We start from the raw sequence: 19,218 nt of genomic DNA, 5'->3' as shown, positions 1-19,218 counted from the left end.
ACAAGTACAATTAAACAGTTCATTAGCCTGAACCCTGCGTCAGTTGGCACAGGCCACCCATGGGCTTTTAATTGCTGTGTAGACATACCCATAGGGAATTAAGCATGCTTCCTCAAGCATTGCTGGCTACTCTGCTGGCCTGACACATTAAGGGTGAGTATGGTTATTTCACTGCTCGCTTTCTGGCAAGGTGTTTCTGGCAGGAGCATCCTGGTGTCAGCGGAGTATAGGGTCTGTTATTCTGTAATTACACAGGCCCTTCAGGGGAACTCCTTATGTAACTCATGACTATGATCCAGACATAAATGCACAGTAAGAAAATTTAAATACTTCTATTAACCTAGTGTCTATTTTGTTTACTATAAAAGAGTATCACATTATACTACATTTGAGGCAAGCACTGTGTAATAAATGTATGTCATATTTACCACACTTGGGTTTCATGTGTACTGAGTAACATTAATATTTCTATTACAGCCTCCAGAAAATAAAATGTCATTTGGAAAACGAAGAGGCATTTTGTTAACTGTAGGTTCATATTATTTACTAACCACAAAAGTTAATAAAGTATATAAATTGAGTGAAATGTATAGGTCCCAACATGAGCAGCTATCAGCCCAACCACTTATCAAATTCCAGCTCTTGTAGTGTTCACATCTATCCCTGAGTTTCTTACATTTCATCTTGGCAGCTATGGGAGCGTCACAAACTAATATTCTTGTAAATTTGATCCATTTCTTCCAGTCTATAAATATAACTAGTAAAATACCAAGAGCATAACTGAGGAGGTCACAGGAACAGAGTATGGAACAGCTGAATGGGGGAGCAAATAACAAGGTGTTATATGTGACACAGCAGGGTGGATTCTCCAGCACTTCACTAAAGTGGACTGGAAATATTCACAGTTTGAATTAGTCACTTTCATAGTTAGTTAATAAAATCATTATAGTACCTCCTATGTTAGGCTATGGCCACTCCTGGCATTTAAAGTGCAAAATGTCCCTTTTTTGCACTAAAACCATGGGAGCGTCTACACTGGTTAATGGCTTTTTTGCAGTGAAACTCAGAAGTTTCACTGCAAAAGAAAACCACATTCACGAGAGGTGTACAGCTCTTACCACTGTTGTGAAAGTGAAGACATGTTTTATCAGAGTAAACACCTTTTGGCCTCCAAAGGAGATCCCATAGTTCCAAAAGTGACCAGTCTGGCAAGCATCTCCGCTGCTCTGACGCCAGGTAAACGGACATCTGCTCCTCCCCCGTAAGCCCTGGGAAGTTTGAAACTCCCTTTCCCTTTGCTTGTAGATGTGGCAGGGAAAGCAGCCAGGGAGTCTTTAAAAAAATGCCATGAAAGAAACAAGGAAGTAATGGGGCTGCTGGAACCCAGAATGCCTTCTGCTCACCTCCCACCTTCCCACAAGACCTATTGAGAGAGCTGCACTGTGGGATAGCTGCCCTACAGTGCTGCTCTCATCGGTGATGGAAGTGCAGCTAGTGTAAACACTCTCTGACGCCTAAGGAATTAAGTGAGTACACAAACCAGTACTTGTCTTTCACCGGTTCCCTATCACTGGTGAAACTTACAGGGCAAAAACTCTGCAAGTGTAGACATCCCCTTACTTATTTTGATATGAAACTCCCCACCTGAGGAGGTGTTGAGTTTGGGTGTTTTAGGATAAGCACATTTGGTAGATGTTTCTGCTAAGATGATCAATAGTGAAATAGCTAACAATGTTATTGTTTAAATTGTCATCGGTAAGTTTTGTATTTAACTGAGATGAAGTACCTCTCAGAGTATTGTTTCTGGCTCTCTGCAGACTCAGGGAGATGTCATTTCATTGCTTACGCTCCATTTACATTCTCAAGGTTAACTTCACAAAGGCTAGAAATATACACTATGTAATACATGGTTTTGTGGCCAAGGGACTTGCCACAAAATCATCCCCTCATTGAAGAACTGTATTCTGGAATCTCAGTTTTAATTTTACATACAGACAGACAAGCAGACATGACAAATTCCATGGCCACAGCACCATGGGGCACTAGCAAAGGCCAATAGAACGGTTGGGGTAAAATGCAGTCCAAAATACTGAAACAGGGCAGAGAATCTATAAGATAAACATAGCAAGGAATGAAAGGGACTTGAAGCATCCAAAATGGGTCTGTGATGAAATGATAGTCACCTATTGGCTGAGGACTCAGAGAACCAAAGGTATTTCAGAGGTCTCAGTACCACAGAAATGCAAAGGAAAGTATTAGAGGTGAGCCACAGATGGGGCCACCTAATCATGTGGCCAGGACCCTTCACGGACAGTGTGGAGGGCCATGGTTTTTTTTCAGGTGGGCAGGTGGATCTCATTCTCCCCCATCCGCCCCATGCAGGACAGCCAGATAAAGCTCAACCGCATGAGCTTCTTGTGGTATTTGAGCATTTCATATTGCTGCACAGATTGCTCAATATTTTGTCTTTTCCTTACCAGATTAAAATATCCTCAGTAGTGCTCAAACTAATTTTGCCTTCTTTTATTTCAAATAGTTCCTATATAACTCCTGTGCTAGTTTGTTTCTCCGCAAGTTCAGTTAAGTTCAGTTACAATTGCTAGGAATCACTGTGAACAGAAGAAGAAACCAAGCAGCAAAAATGCTAGAGTTTCCAGTGCTGCATGCAAAAACCTCAACTGTTCCTCAAGTTTCAGCTACAACACGTAGCAATAAGACAACAGCTACCTGAAGTCATTAATTGAAAATTCTGCGCTTTGCAGGAGTATACTTAAAACCAGCCAAAGTCCATGTGTAGAAGGAAGTCTTCATAGTATTTTGTTTGAGAGATACCATTTACTTTTAGATATATTTGTTCAGGCCCTCAGTGGTCTTTGGCCTTGGACACACAATGAATAGAAAATGTATCAAGCCTGATTTTCAGAAGTGTCAGTAACAATGAAAACTACTTCCATTATATAATAATAGTATGTTACTTGTATAAGGACTCAATGTCTCTGACTGATATGCTATTAAAATGCTAATAGATAGGTCTGATACACTTGTCAATATTTTTACAGCACTGGCCACCAACTGAAAGCTAAACTGAGTCATATATTTTTCTTGTACTTGGGTCAGATACAACTTTGGCTGAAAAGTGACAGAAGGGAGCTTTAGGTGTTTAGCTCAATGCTTGTAGTAAACAGTATTTTTATTTCAAAAACAAAGTATAGGGATTAATTTAAAGAAAGCAAATACACTTAAAACAGGGGCTCAGCATCAAATAAAGGAGTGCAAATGACAGTCTGTACCATCATGTAATGAGATTTAAGAGGAAAAATAACCTAATGGTAAAAAGAATAGCATGGAGTGTGGCTGGGCAAGAGGGATGGATGTTCTACATGTGGAGGAGTGTACAAACCTCCTTGTCCCCAGTACTGCTGCTGCAGTATGTTCTAGCTATTTCGGCCTTATTCAGAGATAGCCTTAATTAACAGAATTCAGCAGAGAGTTCCAAGCAATTTCACAGAGCTAGATGCTTCCAAAAGAACTCTCAATAATGGTAAGACAGAGGAAACAACCTATTCAGATGAGCTGAGTGATCATCTTCTAAAATAAGACTGAAATCAGGTCAGCCATGACAATGAAAGATGGGAGAGGAAATGAGAACAGGAAATCTTGTTGTAATCCCACAGAAAGCAATATTCCACACTGAAGAGGACATCCGTTGGAGATCCCAGCATTATATAACTTATATCATAAAGACTGCCAAATGCCACAGATGTACTCCACAAAAGCTAATGAAAACCACTTGGTTGTGCACCTTTTATATGCTGTCAGTTTTTATCTTTATTTTTAGAGATAATTAAGTAGGTGAACATACCTTGCAGACCATAAGTGGGGAAAAAGCTGATGAGGGGAATGACAAGGGTGGTTATGGTACACTCATTATCCAATTGGGTGGGAGTTTTGGATGAGTATACGTGGTGGGTTTTGGCCCCAAAAGAATAAGTAATAAGCACCGTGCTCCAAACCAGTAAATACAGACGCACGTTTAACTTTACTGCCACGAGTAATTCCACTGACACAGACCTACGTGCCTAAGTGTTTGGGGGATCAGGGCACATATGAATGTATACATTACATACTATAGTAATTGTTTACAAAAGAATTTAAGATATTGTCTCTCTAGAAGTGAGAGGGTTTTGTGTGAGTACGACATATCCAATACGTGAGCCAAGACTTTTCAGTTCTAGATAGGTCATGTCATTAGATACTCACACTTAGAACTAAGGAAATGTGTTTTTATACTTTCATTATAATTAAAAATTGGCTTTTACTCTACAGTGTATTTGTATTAATTTTTGTAAGGAGAAAATTGATTTTTTTCAGTTAAAAATACCTTTCATCTATATCAAACCTGAGTCTCAACCCAGAATTCAGACTAAATTTTCAGTGTCCTGATCCTTAATGTTGTTGATTGTTTGTTTGATATAATACTACTAATTGGCTACTGCTACCATTTTGTGCTTCAGTAGTGTCTTTCTCCTAAGGATCTCAAAGCTCAGAACACTTCCAAGATCTCTGCATAAAGACACAAATATTTAATTTAAACACAATCAGCCTTAATGACCTTTCCCATGTGGAAACCTAATGATAATGTACACATACAACTAGACGAGACCAAGAGTTAGAAAGTGCACTCTAAGGAACAATCCTACAGTGGCTGAGGGGTTGGAGTGGATAGTGTAACAGATCTTTTCCAGATCTAATTTCTGTGGTTTTATGTATACAAGGCCTGGAACCCTGCTTTTGATCTCATACCAATTTAACACCAGTGTAATACTATTGACTTCAGTGGAACTCCTTCGGATTTATACCTGTGTAAGTGACAGCAGAATCAGGCCCTATGAATTTAGGATGGAAAAAGAAGTGATTTTAATGTGAAAAAAACTTCAATTTTTTTGTAAAAAGCAACTGATTGTGAAGTGAAACTAATGGCAGTTAGCCCAGCTGTAGCAACCAGGCAAATTAAGTATTTCTCTCCCCACTTATCTCTAATTTTAATTTCAATGGAGCTGTCCCCATATGTTACGCTATCATAAAAATAATTTTAAAATTTACAGTGAAATGATGTTAAGTATCTGCCTTAAACTGACAAATTCAAGGAGATTTAGAGTTAATGCTGCCAACACTCAATAACTCATTGTTACTGCAGAATATAAAGCAGGCAAAAACCACAGTATGAGGCAATTTATATAGAACCAGTTCACAGAGTGTATCAGAAAATGCTTTACATATATTGCAGGATAAACAGAGTTTTATGGACAGATTTAAAGGGAGAGAGCGTGAGTGAGTCAGTGGTTTGAAGAGCAGGGGAGAAAGTACCAGACAGATGGGAAAGTACACAGGCGATAGTGACCCTCACAGTGGAATGCTGTGTGAAGGGATACAGATTAGACTACACAGATTGGAAGAATAGTGATCTTATGGGTCATGGATGAAGGAGTGTCATGGGGTGAGCCTCTTCAACACACTCCCTTATGGCCCCCCTAATGGTCCTGCAGGTGTGTTGCACTCAGCATTCCCTGGGTCCTTTCACATAATTAACCTTTTGGGGGGTCTGGTTTATTTTCTCTCTAGAGGGCCACTCACTTATTTAGCAGCTCAAGTTCATGCTGAATATGGGTCCATTTAAAAGTCCTAGTCAGTTTCCTCCCCGCGTTCAGAAGGCCCCAGTCCTCCTGGAATTAGGTTGTATTTTGGACAATCCCTCTGTCCCTCTCCTTAAGACCGAAGTCCCCTACCTCTCCTCCTTGGAGCTGGAGTTGTACATTAGGCAAGCTGTAGAGCCTCAGACAGCTTCTACTCCAGCTGGCCCTTTTCCCAATCAGTCCTTCCACCTTTAGGCTGGGAGGTTTTTCCAGCAGACTTTCCTCTTCTGCTGTCTGCTGTGCTATGAGAGAGAAGGCAACGTATACATGGTCCCCCTGCTAAAGCTCATCCTTGTTTGTTGGGTGAGAGCGGAACCTTGCCCTGCCCACTCTGTAAGGCTCCTGATCTCAGGTCTTTAAAGAAACAGTGATGGGAGTTTCTGCCAAACACTTCTTATCCCAGGGCCATTTTCTCTTTACCCATACCTCGTAGGTCTTTCGCTCTATCAGATCTTTCCAAGTCTTAAGGGCCATGTCATGTGATAAGGTAGGTAGATCCCTAGGCACCAGTACTCTTAAAGGGGAAATAAAGTGAAAAAGAAAGGATGAAGGAGGGCAAATTGGAATAACAGGAGGACAATTCTGAATTGGATTCAGACATTAAGAGGGCAGTGCCAAAAGGTCATAGGGGTCCATATGGTACACAATCAAAATGAACACATAAAATGGATTAAAAACTGGCTGATAGATCTCAAAGTGTAACTGTGAATGGGGAAACATCACTGGGTAGGTCTGTTTCTAGTGTGGGTCCCACAGGAATTGGTTCTTGGCCCTATCTTATTTAACATTTTTTATCAACGACCTAGAAGAAAACATACAACCCTTACTGATACATCTGCAGATGACACAAGACTGGAGGAGAGGTAAATGATATAGAGGACAGGTCACTGATGCAAAACAACCTGGATGACTTGGTAAGCTGGACATAAGCAAATAATGTGCATTTCAATATTTCCAAATGTAAGGTCATATATCTAGGAACAAAGAATGAAGGCCATCCCTTCCAGGATGGGGGACTCTATCCTGGGAGGGAGTGACTCTGAGAAAGCTTTTGGGTCATGGTGGGTAATCAGCTGAATATGAGCTCGGAGTGTGATACTGTGGCCAAAAAAAAACCTAATGTGATTCTTGGATAAACAGGGGAATACTGAGTAGGAGTAAGAAGGTTATATTACCTCTGTATTTGGCACTGGTGCGACTGCTACTGGAATACTGTGTCCATTTTTGGTGTCCACAATTCAAAAAGGATGTTGAAAAATTGGAGAGGGTTCAGAGAAGAGCCATGAATAAAGTATTGGAAAACGTGACTTTAGTGAAAGACTCAAGGAGCTCTCTCTGTTTAAGTTATAAAAAATAAGGTTAAGGGGTGACAAGATCACTGTCTATAAGTACCCACATGCAGAACCGAATAGAGGAGATAACAGAGGGGTCTTCAATCTATTAGACTAAGATATAAAAGCACTAATGGCTGCAAGTTGAAGCTAGATAAATTCAGACTAGAAATAAGGTATATGTTTTTAACAATGAGGGTAATTAATGACTGGAAGAAGCTAATCTTCAAGGTTTAGCTTGGGTTGTGGTGTGGAAAACCCTTACATCAAGATTGGATATTTTTCTAAAAGATATATTCTAGTTTAAGCAGCTATTGGACTTAAAAATGAATTGTCCTATGGCCAGCGTTACACAGAACAGATGATCACAATGGTCCCTTCTAGCCTTAAAAATCTATGAATCCTTGGAGTGAAACAAGGGCCACAGTGGCTGGGAATACTTAATTGCAAATACACTGATCCAACAGGGGAAAATAGAGCAAGAGAGAGGCTGCTTTAACTATACATTGTTATGTTTTTATGTTTAGGTCACATGCTATATTTAAAAGTTACCTCTGGCTTAGAGATCCTCAGCATAGTTGCTACTGGTTTGCTCAGCACCATCTCAAAATTATGTGCCACAATTTTCTGTTATAACTGTGACTCTCTGTTAAAATTAAGAAACTAATTTGCTTAATAAGCGCATGTCTCAATGTATGATTTTATATTTTCTGAAGAATTTCTTTCATAATATTGATATTATGATAATGTATCAATGTATATTCTGTTAGTCACACAAAATGTTAGGACAGAATTTTAAATTTCATTTGTGTGTCTATTGTCAGTCTGACAACTACAGTTCTCATAAGGGATGTTTATAGGCAATGGAGTTATTTTAGGTTTTTTGGAAGGAAATAAAAGAATAACATAATTATTATGAAAAACATGGATTTTTTCAAGACACATCATGTACTATGATGATGGAGACCATATAAGCAGGAAGGTAGATTTCCTCCAGAGCTTACAATATAAAGGTCAGACCCTGCAACTACTCATTCATGGGAGTAATCCAACTGAAGTCAACAGGACTATTAACATGAGAAAGGGGTATAGCATTGAGCCTCTATGATAGAAAAGACAAACTCACATAAAGACAAGCTATAGGACAGCTGTTCAGGAAAATGAACTGCATAAGAACTAAAAAGTAAATAAAGGGGCATGTACAGTACCTCCATCATTATCCATATTATCCCCACACACCATTTCCATGACAACGTTACATCCTGTGCCACTCCATCCCACCTGACACACACAGTGCCATCCATTCTGATCAAGAGTGCATCTCCCATTTCCATAACACAGACCCGGGCAGCCATCTAGAGAAGAAAATGTAAAGAACAAGGCTTCATGCAGGAGTTTATTTAAAATTATAAATTGTTATACAACATTCTTTAAAATTACATAACAATATTTGCTACTTTCAAATGATATCACAGTTTGTCTACTTTGGACTCCAGTCACATTCTTGGACAAATATTCAACTCTGTTTGCCTAAAAAGCATGCCAAAGTTTTAAAGCCTTATTTTTTGGTGCCTAAAATCCTGTGGATGCAAAAACTCAGATGTGGATGCACTAATAGTATGTGTATTGAGTAATCAGAAGTCTAACTATCTGCTTTGCACATACAAAGAACTTCTATCTATCTTGGTTTTCATACTGAGTATCAATCGTGTGCTCATGACAGAGTTTTTATATGTAACCTTGACACAAAAGATGAGTTTGCAAAGTGTAGGTAAGTAATTTTAGGTGAGCAAATCTGGAAGCAGCAGCTGAAGATGTACTTCCAGATATTATAGGTGTGAAAACCCACATGAACCCAGCAGGGCTAGGGAAGCCTGTTTTGATTCATTCTGAAGTACTTTCCTAAGGAAGGAAAATGGGAGTTTTCATTGCAATGCCCCCTCCCACTTCCTTAAAACTCTCTTTCCAGATGGTATGATGGGATAACATGGTTTTGGTAATTAAATATTCATGGTAAATAGGCCCAATGGCCTGTGATGGGATATTCCTGACACAGGGAAGAAATGTAAGCAGCAGAATACGGACCCTGGACTTCAGGAAAGCAGACTTTGACTCCCTCAGGGAACTGATGGGTAGGATCCCCTGGGGGAATAACATGAGGGGGAAAGGAGTCCAGGAGAGCTGGCGGTATTTCAAAGAATCCCTATTGAAGTTACGGGGACAAACCATCCCGATGTGTCAAAAGAATAGTAAATATGGCAGGCGACCAGCTTGGCTTAACAGTGAAATCCTTGCGGATCTTAAACGTAAAAAAGAAGCTTACAAGAAGTGGAAGATTGGACATATGACCAGGGAAGAGTATAAAAATGTTGCTCGGGCATGTAGGAATGAAATCAGGAGGGCCAAATCGCACCTGGAGCTGCAGCTAGCAAGAGATGATAAGAGTAACAAGAAGGGTTTCTTCAGGTATGTTGGCAACAAGAAGAAAGCCAAGGAAAGTGTGGGCCCCTTACTGAATGAGGGAGGCAACCTAGTGACAGAGGATGTGGAAAAAGCTAATGTACTCAATGCTTTTTTTGCTTCTGTCTTCACGAACAAGGTCAGCTCCCAGACTGCTGCACTGGGCAACACAGCATGGGGAGTAGGTGGCCAGCTCTCTGTGGAGAAAGAAGTGGTTAGGGACTATTTAGAAAAGCTGGACATGCACAAGTCCATGGGGCCAGATGCGTTGCATCCAAGAGTGCTAAAGGACTTGGCGGCTGTGATTGCAGAGCCATTGGCCATTATCTTTGAAAACTCATGGCGATCGGGGGAAGTCCCAGAAGACTGGAAAAAGGCTAATGTAGTGCCCATCTTTAAAAAAGGGAAGGAGGAGGATCCTGGGAACTACAGGCCAGTCAGCATCCCCTCAGTCCCCGGAAAAATCATGGAGCAGGTCCTCAAGGAATCAATCCTGAAGCACTTACACGAGAGGAAAGTGATCAGGAACAGTCAGCATGGATTCACCAAGAGAAGGTGAATCTAATAGCCTTCTATGATGAGATTACTGGTTCTGTGGATGAAGGGAAAGCAGTGGATGTATTGTATCTTGACTTTAGCAAAGCTTTTGACACGGTCTCCCACAGTATTCTTGTCAGCAAGTTAAGGAAGTATGGGCTGGATGAATGCACTATAAGGTGGGTAGAAAGTTGGCTAGATTGTCGGGCTCAACGGGTAGTGATCAATGGCTCCATGTCTAGATGGCAGCTGGTATCAAGTGGAGTGCCCCAAGGGTCAGTTCTGGGGCCTGTTTTGTTCAATATCTTCATAAATGATCTGGAGGATGGTGTGGATTGTACTCTCAGCAAATGTGCGGATGATACTAAACTAGGAGGAGTGGTAGATACGGTTGCAGGTAGGGATAGGATAGAGAGGGACCTAGACAAATTGGAGGATTGGGCCAAAAGAAATCTGATGAGGTTCAATAAGGATAAGTGCAGGGTCCTGCACTTAGGACGGAAGAATCCAATGCACCGCTACAGAGTAGGGACCGAATGGCTAGGCAGCAGTTCTGCAGAAAAGGACCTAGGGGTGACAGTGGACGAGAAGCTGGATATGAGTCAACAGTGTGCCCTTGTTGCCAAGAAGCCCAATGGCATTTTGGGATGTAGAAGTAGGGGCATTGCTAGCAGATGGAGGGACGTGATCATTCCCCTTTATTCGACATTGGTGAGGCCTCATCTGGAGTACTGTGTCCAGTTTTGGGCCCCACACTACAAGAAGGATGTGGAAAAATTGGAGAGAGTCCAGCGAAGGGCAACAAAAATGATTAGGGGTCTGGAACACATGACTTATGAGGAAAGGCTGAGGGAACTGGGATTGTTAAGTCTGCAGAAGAGAAGAATGAGGGGGGATTTGATAGCTGCTTTCAACTATTTGAAAGGTGGTTCCAAAGAGGATGGCTCTAGACTGTTCTCAGTGGTAGCAGATGACAGAACAAGGAGTAATGGTCTCAAGTTGCAGTGGGGGAGATTTAGGTTGGATATTAGGAAAAGCTTTTTCACTAGGAGGGTGGTGAAACACTGGAATGCGTTGCCTAGGGAGGTGGTGGAATCTCCTTCCTTAGAAGTTTTTAAGGTCAGATTAAGGTCAGACTTGACAAAGCCCTGGCTGGGATGATTTAGTTGGGGGTTGGTCCTGCTTTGAGTTGGACTAGATGACCTCCTGAGGTCCCTTCCAACCCTGATATTCTATGATTCTATGATTGTATGATTAGATGAGGTGGGATCTGAGTTACCCAGGAAAGAATTTTCTGTAGTATCTGGCTGGTGAATCTTGCCCATCTGCTCAGGGTTTAGCTGATCGCCATATTTGGGGTCGGGAAGGAATTTTCCTCCAGGGCAGATTGGAAGAGGCCATGGAGGTTTTTTGCCTTCCTCTGTAGCATGGGGCACGGGTCACTTGCTGGAGGATTCTCTGCTCCTTGAAGTCTTTAAACCATGATTTGAGGACTTCAAGAGCTCAGACATAGGTGAGAGGTTTTTCGCAGGAGTGCTGGGTGAAATTCTGTGACCTGCGTTGTGCAGAATGTCAGATTAGATGATCATAATGGTCCCTTCTGACCTAAATATCCATGAATCTATGAATCTATAAATAAGACAAACACTTGCCCTTTGGTGGCTATGGGAAATGTTTTGATTTCTTTCTGTAAATTATGAAACTAGATCTAAAATGGATCAATTGCATCATCCCCAGGGTTTGCAAACTCTGAATTAACAATAATTTCAGCATTTTCAACTAGGTTCCTTGCTCGGTGTGACAGAGAGATAGTATCTTGGATGTGCCCACTAATGTCCATCTGCTTGTATAGTTTGGTGCCAGTACATATTTTTGTCAGATTTTTACCTTACCACACAGGGAGCCAAAGGACAGTGGATGGCGCTTAGCAATCAATTTAACACTACAAGTGGCATCCCTTTCTAAACGAGTGCTTTCTCTTTGCCAGAATGGACTCTCATGAATTCAATGCTCTTTATCTGAAAGTGTGTGTTGACACTTCTGCACTATCAAAAGGAAAAGATTTGATTCCAAGAGGAAGGAAGACTCAGTCTGCAGGGGTTTCTGGCAGCCGCTAAAGGAGATATTGGAAAAAGTGTTTGGAACTGCCAGCCAAAGAGACAGAGCCTAAATACCAGCGGTCCATCTAGAGACACAAAATGGATGAGGTAATACCTTTTATTGGTCCAAATTCTGTACTGGCCCATCTAATCCAGTGTTCTGGTCAGAGTGGCCAGTAGCATGTGCTTCAGAGAAAGGTGCATTACAGAACAGCCTGCACACAGAGAATGTTTTTTCCTAACTCCCAAAAGACAGAGGGTAGTTTCTTTCAAGGATCCTTGTGTTTTGCTTTTTTAATCCTTACTTGTATAGCTCTGGATAGTTCTTGTTATCCACATAAATTATACATGACACCATGGCTCCAAGATCTGCATCAGTTGCCTACAGGTCTCCTGGTAGAGTTTAAATTGTTACTTACATCCTATAGGCCTTTCATTTCCTAGCATCTGCCTACCTGAAGTATCACCTCTCCCCCCAAGACATGTTGCCATCAGCAGGGAGACTTGAGCTATATCCCCCCATCATTATAAAATAGAGAGGGTCTGCTGGTAAGGTGTGGTCTATAAGGGCCTTGGGACTCTAGGTCCCTCATTGGTCTGAAATAGCTTGATCTTGACGATCTTCCAGTACACTATCAAAGCCATTTATTTCATAGATTTTTTTTTTGAAAGTTGAGGGTATGTTCCCGAGGAGATTAAAGGGGCTGTTTTCCTGTTTAGATTTATTGGCCAGCTGAGTTAATTCATTATTGGTATATTTTATGATTATATTTTGCTGTGGGTGGTTGTCCTTTATGAATGTAAGTCCAGTGGTGAGCTGGAGCCGGTTTGCACCCATTTGCTAGAACCGGTTGTTAAATTTTGAAGCCCTTTTAGAACCAGTTGTGCCTCGAGGGACAACCGGTTCTAAAAGGGCTTCAAAATTTAACAGCCGGCCAAAAGTGGCGCCTTAGGCGCCAACTCCATGGGTGCTCCGGGGCTGGAACACCCATGAGGAGAATTTGATGGGTGCAGAGCACCCACCGGCAGCTCCCTGCCCTGGCCCCAGCTCACCTCCGCTCCGCCTCCTCCCCTGAACGCACCGCCCCGCTCTGCTTCTCTGCCCCCCCCCCAGCTTCCTGCGAATCAGCTGTTCGCACGGGAAGCCGGGGGGCTGAGAAGCAGGTGGCAGCTTCACGCTCAGGCCTAGGGAGGCCGAGGCGGAGCGGACGTGAGCTGGGGCAGGGGGGCATGAGGAGGGCCACCCGCACTGCAGCAAGTAACCGGGGGGGGGGGCGCACAGGGGAACCGCTCCCCGCCCCAGCTCACCTCCGCCTCCCTGGGCCCGGGTGCGAAGCCGCCGCTTGCTTCTCAGCCCTCCCAGGCTTCCTGTGCGAACAGCTGATTTGGAGAAGCAGAGGGGGGCGGTGCAATCAGGGGAGGAGGCGGAGCGGAAGTGAGGTTAGCTGTGGCCGGGCATGGGGCGGGGAGCTGCCTGTGGGTGCTCTGCACCCACTAAGTTTTCCCCATGGGTGCTCCAGGCCTAAGGCACCACTTTTGATGTGATCAGTGGGGGGAGCAGCCGCTCTCCCTGCTCCCCCCTTAGCTATGCTACCCCACCCCTAGGAGCCAGAGGGACCTGCCGGATGCTTCCTGGGAGCTGCCCCAGGTAAGCACCGCCGGGACTCCCCACCTCGCCCCCTGGCAGGTCCCTCTGGCTCTTAGGGGCAGGGTGGGCACCCACTACGGTGGCCCACAAGACCCTCCTGCCCAGTTCTGGGGCCAGTCAGGAGACAGGGGAGGAGGGTGGATGGGGCAGGGGTTGGGGGGGGCATCAAGAAACACAGGGCGGTGGATGGGGCAGGGGTTGGGGGGCATCAAGAAACACAGGGCGTTGGATGGGGCAGGAGTCCCCAGAGGGCTGGGGTGGGCCACGGGGCGAGGAGGGAACCAGTTGTTAAGATTTTGGCAGCTCATTCACTGTGTAAGTCTAGTAATTCTCAGGTAACCTAGGGATTTTTGTATGACATTTTTATTGTTATTCAATTCTGAAGCGATAAAATAATAAATACATAAATAAGTGCCCAATCCTTTTTGGAATCCTGCTTCATCTGATATCTCTGCTGAGAGCCATCTTCCCAGGGGACAGTAGAAACAAAAACAACGAGGAGTACTAGTGGCACCTTAGAGACTAGCAAATTTATTTGGGCATAAGCTTTCATGGGCTAAAACCCACATCATCAGATGCATGGAGTGGAAAATACAGTAGGAAGATATGTATAACAGTACATGAGAAGATGGGAGTTGCCTTACCAAGTGAGGGGTCGAGACAATTCAATTAAAATGGGCTATTATCAACAGGATGAAAAATCACTTTTGTAGTGGTAATCAGGGTGGCTCATTTCAAACAGTTGACAAGTGTGAGTAACAGTAGGGGGAAATTTTTTAGTTCTTGTATTGACTCACCCACTCCCAGTCTTTATTCAGGTCTCATTTGATGGTGTCCAGTTTGCAAATTAATTCCAGTTCTGCAGTTTCTCGTTGGGACAGTGTGATTTCTTACACAACAGTGTGGCTAGGACTGAGAGATTGCTTCCAAACCATGAAAGACATAGACATGTAGGGCCAGAAACAAGCCATAGGCCCTGCAGAGCAAATTTATGTCAAAGGACATGCACAGGGTGCAAATCTATACAGAATTTGGCTCTTTGGGTCTGGAATGGTTTAATCAACTATATCATCTGTAGCCCAGATAGCGTTTTCTGCCAAAGGGCAAACACACAAATTGCTCAAAGCAGCAACCAATGCGGGTGTGAGGTAGAGCAAATATTTATAAATCCCTCTGAATCTCAAAACCTCACATGGTACTGTACAATGCCAGGTTTTAAAACATGTGTTGTTTTACATTTCTCCCCCACCTCCAAAGTCTTAGAGAAGCATATTTCCTTCACAAATGAAACCTACTCTCTAGCTGCAGATGATAAAAATATGGAAATGTTGTTCTAATAGAAGGAAGGATTGACACAAATTATTCTGGTAATACCAAGTCCTCAGTGCTGTCATCACTCCGTGAATGGAAACCATGAGCAGAAATCTGACTCGCCTCACGTAGCATATTACATATATATGGAAATTGGTAACCAAATGTGAAAGCCACATTCCAGTCATGCTTACTTTAGACACCTCTGCTTCTGATGAAATATTGAGACAATATAAAGAGCTAAGAATGCAGAATGTACTGATATTTTGTTTGACAAACGAGACTTCTCTGTAAATAGATACCTACCTATCCAGTCATCCATTTGATCGTATTGTATCCATTTGATCGTATATTGTATCTTAACAGTACAGGAAATGGGAGGCTCAAAAGGGAACAAGTCACCCAAATACCCCCATTCCCAACACTTTTATACCCTTTCATTATTCCTTTGCAATGCTGATATGAAAAGCTTACCTCGCACAGCATCCAAGTAGTGAGCTTAAAAAAGAAAAAACAAAACTGTGATAGATTGAATTTCAAACACAGAAACCATTTGCTAATAGTTTACCATACTTTGGTTAAGATAAAGTGCTTCTCTCTTATTTTAATCAGGTCTATTCCTACCACTTTGAATAAAACAAATAGCTGATTTTGTTATCCAGGATGTCAGAAAGGACTCATATAGCAACAAACAATAATTGCAGCTACGTGTGTGTTCTTCAGTTATTGTTTTTTTAATATTATGGGCACTACCATGTGTAATGCAGGCTGTGCCTTCTACTTAATTCACTCATTGCTTAGTTATCTTCCTTTTAAAACCAAAACTAAATCTCTTGAACAAAATCATTTTTTACTAACAATAAAGAAAATTACCTTTATTTTTTATCAATTTTACTCCCTATAAGCAGGTATTATAAGGTAATTGAATCACTGGCTATAGAATTTAGCCATTTAATTAAATGAGGAAGGGCCAAATTTTCAAAATACAGAAAAGAAAAAAGATAAGCGCAGTATTTGCAAAGCCTGAAAATTTGGACTATCTACCTCTCAAAATTAGGTATCCTGGTCTCTTACATGCAATTAAAATGTTTAAGAATAAGAATGCTCTGGGAAAACAGTAATGACATTTTGGCAAGAAACACTATTAAGCTTTGTAAAAATGTGTCACATTTTATTAAAATATAACAATTAACATTTGTACAGCTGAGTAGTGACTTCTGAAAAGACCCATAAACTTTACCTTCTTATTAACAATATTGCAGTTGTCGGCTACTGTAAAACCATCTCTTGTGACAAGCAAAATATTTAAATCCTATGATGGGAAGGCAGCAGATTTAGAATTATTTAAGCTGCCTGCTAGTTTCAGCCTCTCACAACTTTTATTAATAATTTTTAAGTATTTTTTTTATGATTCTCAGTACCTATAGGAATGTAGCTCAGCTGTGCATTAGAATGTAACCTATAGAACTTTGATTGGATACGTCCAACTATTACATCAGTATTGCTGCATGTAAAGCAAAAGCTGCACTGACCAGTCTGTGGGACAAATATGATTATGGTGTAAGTGTGTGCCAATCCATCAAAGTCAGTGGAGAGGCATCTCTGTACTCCAGGCCTGAATTTGGCTCTCTAATTTTTCCAAAAGATCTTCAAGTTGATGGCTGCAGCAGATCTTCCTATTAGCTAGTCAGCCTTTAAAAAAAACAACATATAAAATCTTACCAATGGTGCAATGATCCCCTTCCCATCCAGGGCTGCACTCACACTTCCCATCTTTGCACTGGCCATGTTCAGCACAGTGAGCGTGGCATGTACGTTCCTCACAGCTTGGTCCTACCCAGCCTTCTTCACATTGGCATATTCCTCTTGAACAAACCCCATGGCTGCCACAGTCCATAGTGCATAATTCTATATAGGATTCAAAGAATACATACTTTTAGATGGTAATATCATGTTCTGTTATGGACTATGCATGATAATACATACAGACATCGATCATCAAGAGTGATTAAATGAAGGACTTTTATCATGAAATACAGGTTGCAACCACATGAACTACTCCTTCGTTAGCAGCAAGTAAGTAGCAAGCCTTATATTTGTTAGGGCCAGCCACTAATTGCATGCCATAGGGCCCTGATCCAAAGCCCACTGAAACCAATGATAAGACTTCCATTTACTTGGGTGCATTTTGGATCAAGCCCTAAGCCAGTGTATCACACATCCATTCCTGATTCTCATAGGTGTTTCCAGAAATCTAGGATACAGTTTTTATTTAAACAGTTTGAAAAGTACAGGGTCCAGGTGGATTGAGTTAAAAGACAAAGTGTGACTAATTTATTACAGCAAAGTGATCACTGAGATATTAATCAGTTTGTACCAATGGTAATGGCCTTCACTTATGGCAATAAAAGCCAACGCGCTAATACACAGAAAGGAAATAACACATGTCAAACAGCAAGCAACCCACAGCCCTGGAAAAATACAGTATTACTCATATATAGGCCCCTCATCACAGGAATATGTCCCAAATTCTGCAATGGTTTTCAAGGTCTGTGTTTAAAAAGCTTTGCTCTTGCCCATCAACGGCTGGCTGATCAAAGTATAAAAACTATTTCATGGTGACAAGATCAGTTCTTGCAAGTCATTTCTATTCACAGTAAATTTTTCTGCATGGATAGGGCACTAGTGAAACTCCATTCATAGTGAAGGAGAATTAAAAGTCCTGAATTGTTTCAATAAATCACAATATGCCAGTTGCAATTCTACCTCCACTTAGAGTGAAGTTGTTCTGTGAAAAGAATGGTTTCATTATAAGAGGGCTCAATATAGTTTAAATTTATTTAAAATAATTAGTTTCAGCAGACAGAATTTGCTTGTTATTCTGCAATTAACCTGCCAGAGGAATGTTTCCTCCTCCTTCTCAGAAGCTAGTTGATAGCACTATAAGTATAAGCCAGAATAACCATGTCTATTCTGATTTAAAACGGGATTTAAAACGTGTAACACACCAAATGGTGGAAAGATTTTCCCCTGACAGGTTTTAAAGAATGATAATTTCTTACTCTGAACTATTGTATATAAACATTCCCCCTTGAATGTCTATAATGGCAAAAAGTGACACTCTATATGAATTTTTTTTAAAAGTACATATTTAAATTCTTTATCAATTTCAATCTTTCAACAGAAAGAAAGAAGTAATAAAAACCAAACCCCCATGCAATAACATTACAGATGTTGACAGCTGTGTGATTTACAACATATGTATAGGAATGTCATTTTTAATGTTTTAGGGTCAGGAACAGTTTTATTCAGCAATACCTTTTAAAAACATTCTATGTAGATAACTATATATAAAACTATATATAAACCTTATAGGCTACAAAAATGACAAAATTATGCTAAAATACAAATATATTTCCTTGGGGAATATATTGCAAGTGAGCATGAAAAAATACAGACAGACTTTAAAGTTTTGTTGAAATAATTTAGTATTACTGAGTGCCTTTAGCATGTTGCAATGCACAACACTTGCATAAATTAAATCTGGATAAAGTTCAGCATTTCTCTTTTGCTTACCTAAAGAAGAACAATTTTATTCAACAGACCCTTCAGTTGTCTCCCAGAAAGTGTTATGTCCACAAAATTTACTATTTTGGGTAAATTCTTCCAGTGCAGTAAATTACACCCATCCACTTAGCTGGAGAGTACAGGCCAGCTCCTTAGCTGGTATAAATTAGCATAGCTGCATTGACTTCAACAGAACTATGCTAATTTATACCAGTCGAGGATCTGGCTCAGGTTAATTACACCAGATGAGGATATCTGTAATTAGACAGGCCCAAATCCTGCATTGTTGCTGCTTTTCACATATTAACATAGCCAGGCACAGAAGGATCAGCCAGGTGTAGAGAGATGATCTGATAATATAATGCCAGTGTGGTGACACCTACATCACCCCCAGCCATTGTCAGCATAGCAGATGCAACAGGGTTGGAGAATCCACATTGTTCAAGTAGACCAGAAATATGGCAAAACTAGTTCTCATGTAACAAATTGCAGTCAATAAAATCAGCCTTGTGAGTAAAAGATGTGGTCTGGATGGCCCAGATATTGTTATTGTTTTATCTCAACATTACCAA

General features: G+C 41.3%; 1 protein-coding gene across 11 annotated transcripts in view; it reads right to left on the bottom strand.

Moving 5' to 3' along the window:
- Positions 1-19,218, bottom strand: part of TENM1 (teneurin transmembrane protein 1) — a 1,397,628-nt gene that overhangs the window by 136,714 nt on the left and 1,241,696 nt on the right. For all 11 annotated transcript variants that reach the window (XM_073361279.2, XM_073361281.2, XM_073361264.2 and 8 more), the window contains 3 exons: positions 16,802-16,987; positions 15,554-15,577; positions 8,233-8,379 (listed from right to left, as the gene is read on the bottom strand). In XM_073361279.2, the coding sequence (XP_073217380.1) occupies positions 8,233-8,379; positions 15,554-15,577; positions 16,802-16,987 (357 nt within the window). The remainder of the gene's footprint in view (positions 1-8,232; positions 8,380-15,553; positions 15,578-16,801; positions 16,988-19,218) is intronic.

The sequence above is a fragment of the Lepidochelys kempii genome, chromosome 9 (genome assembly GCF_965140285.1).
Source record: "Lepidochelys kempii isolate rLepKem1 chromosome 9, rLepKem1.hap1, whole genome shotgun sequence".
In the NCBI taxonomy this organism is placed as follows: domain Eukaryota; kingdom Metazoa; phylum Chordata; order Testudines; family Cheloniidae; genus Lepidochelys; species Lepidochelys kempii.
This window is presented reverse-complemented; position numbering and strand designations above follow the sequence as displayed.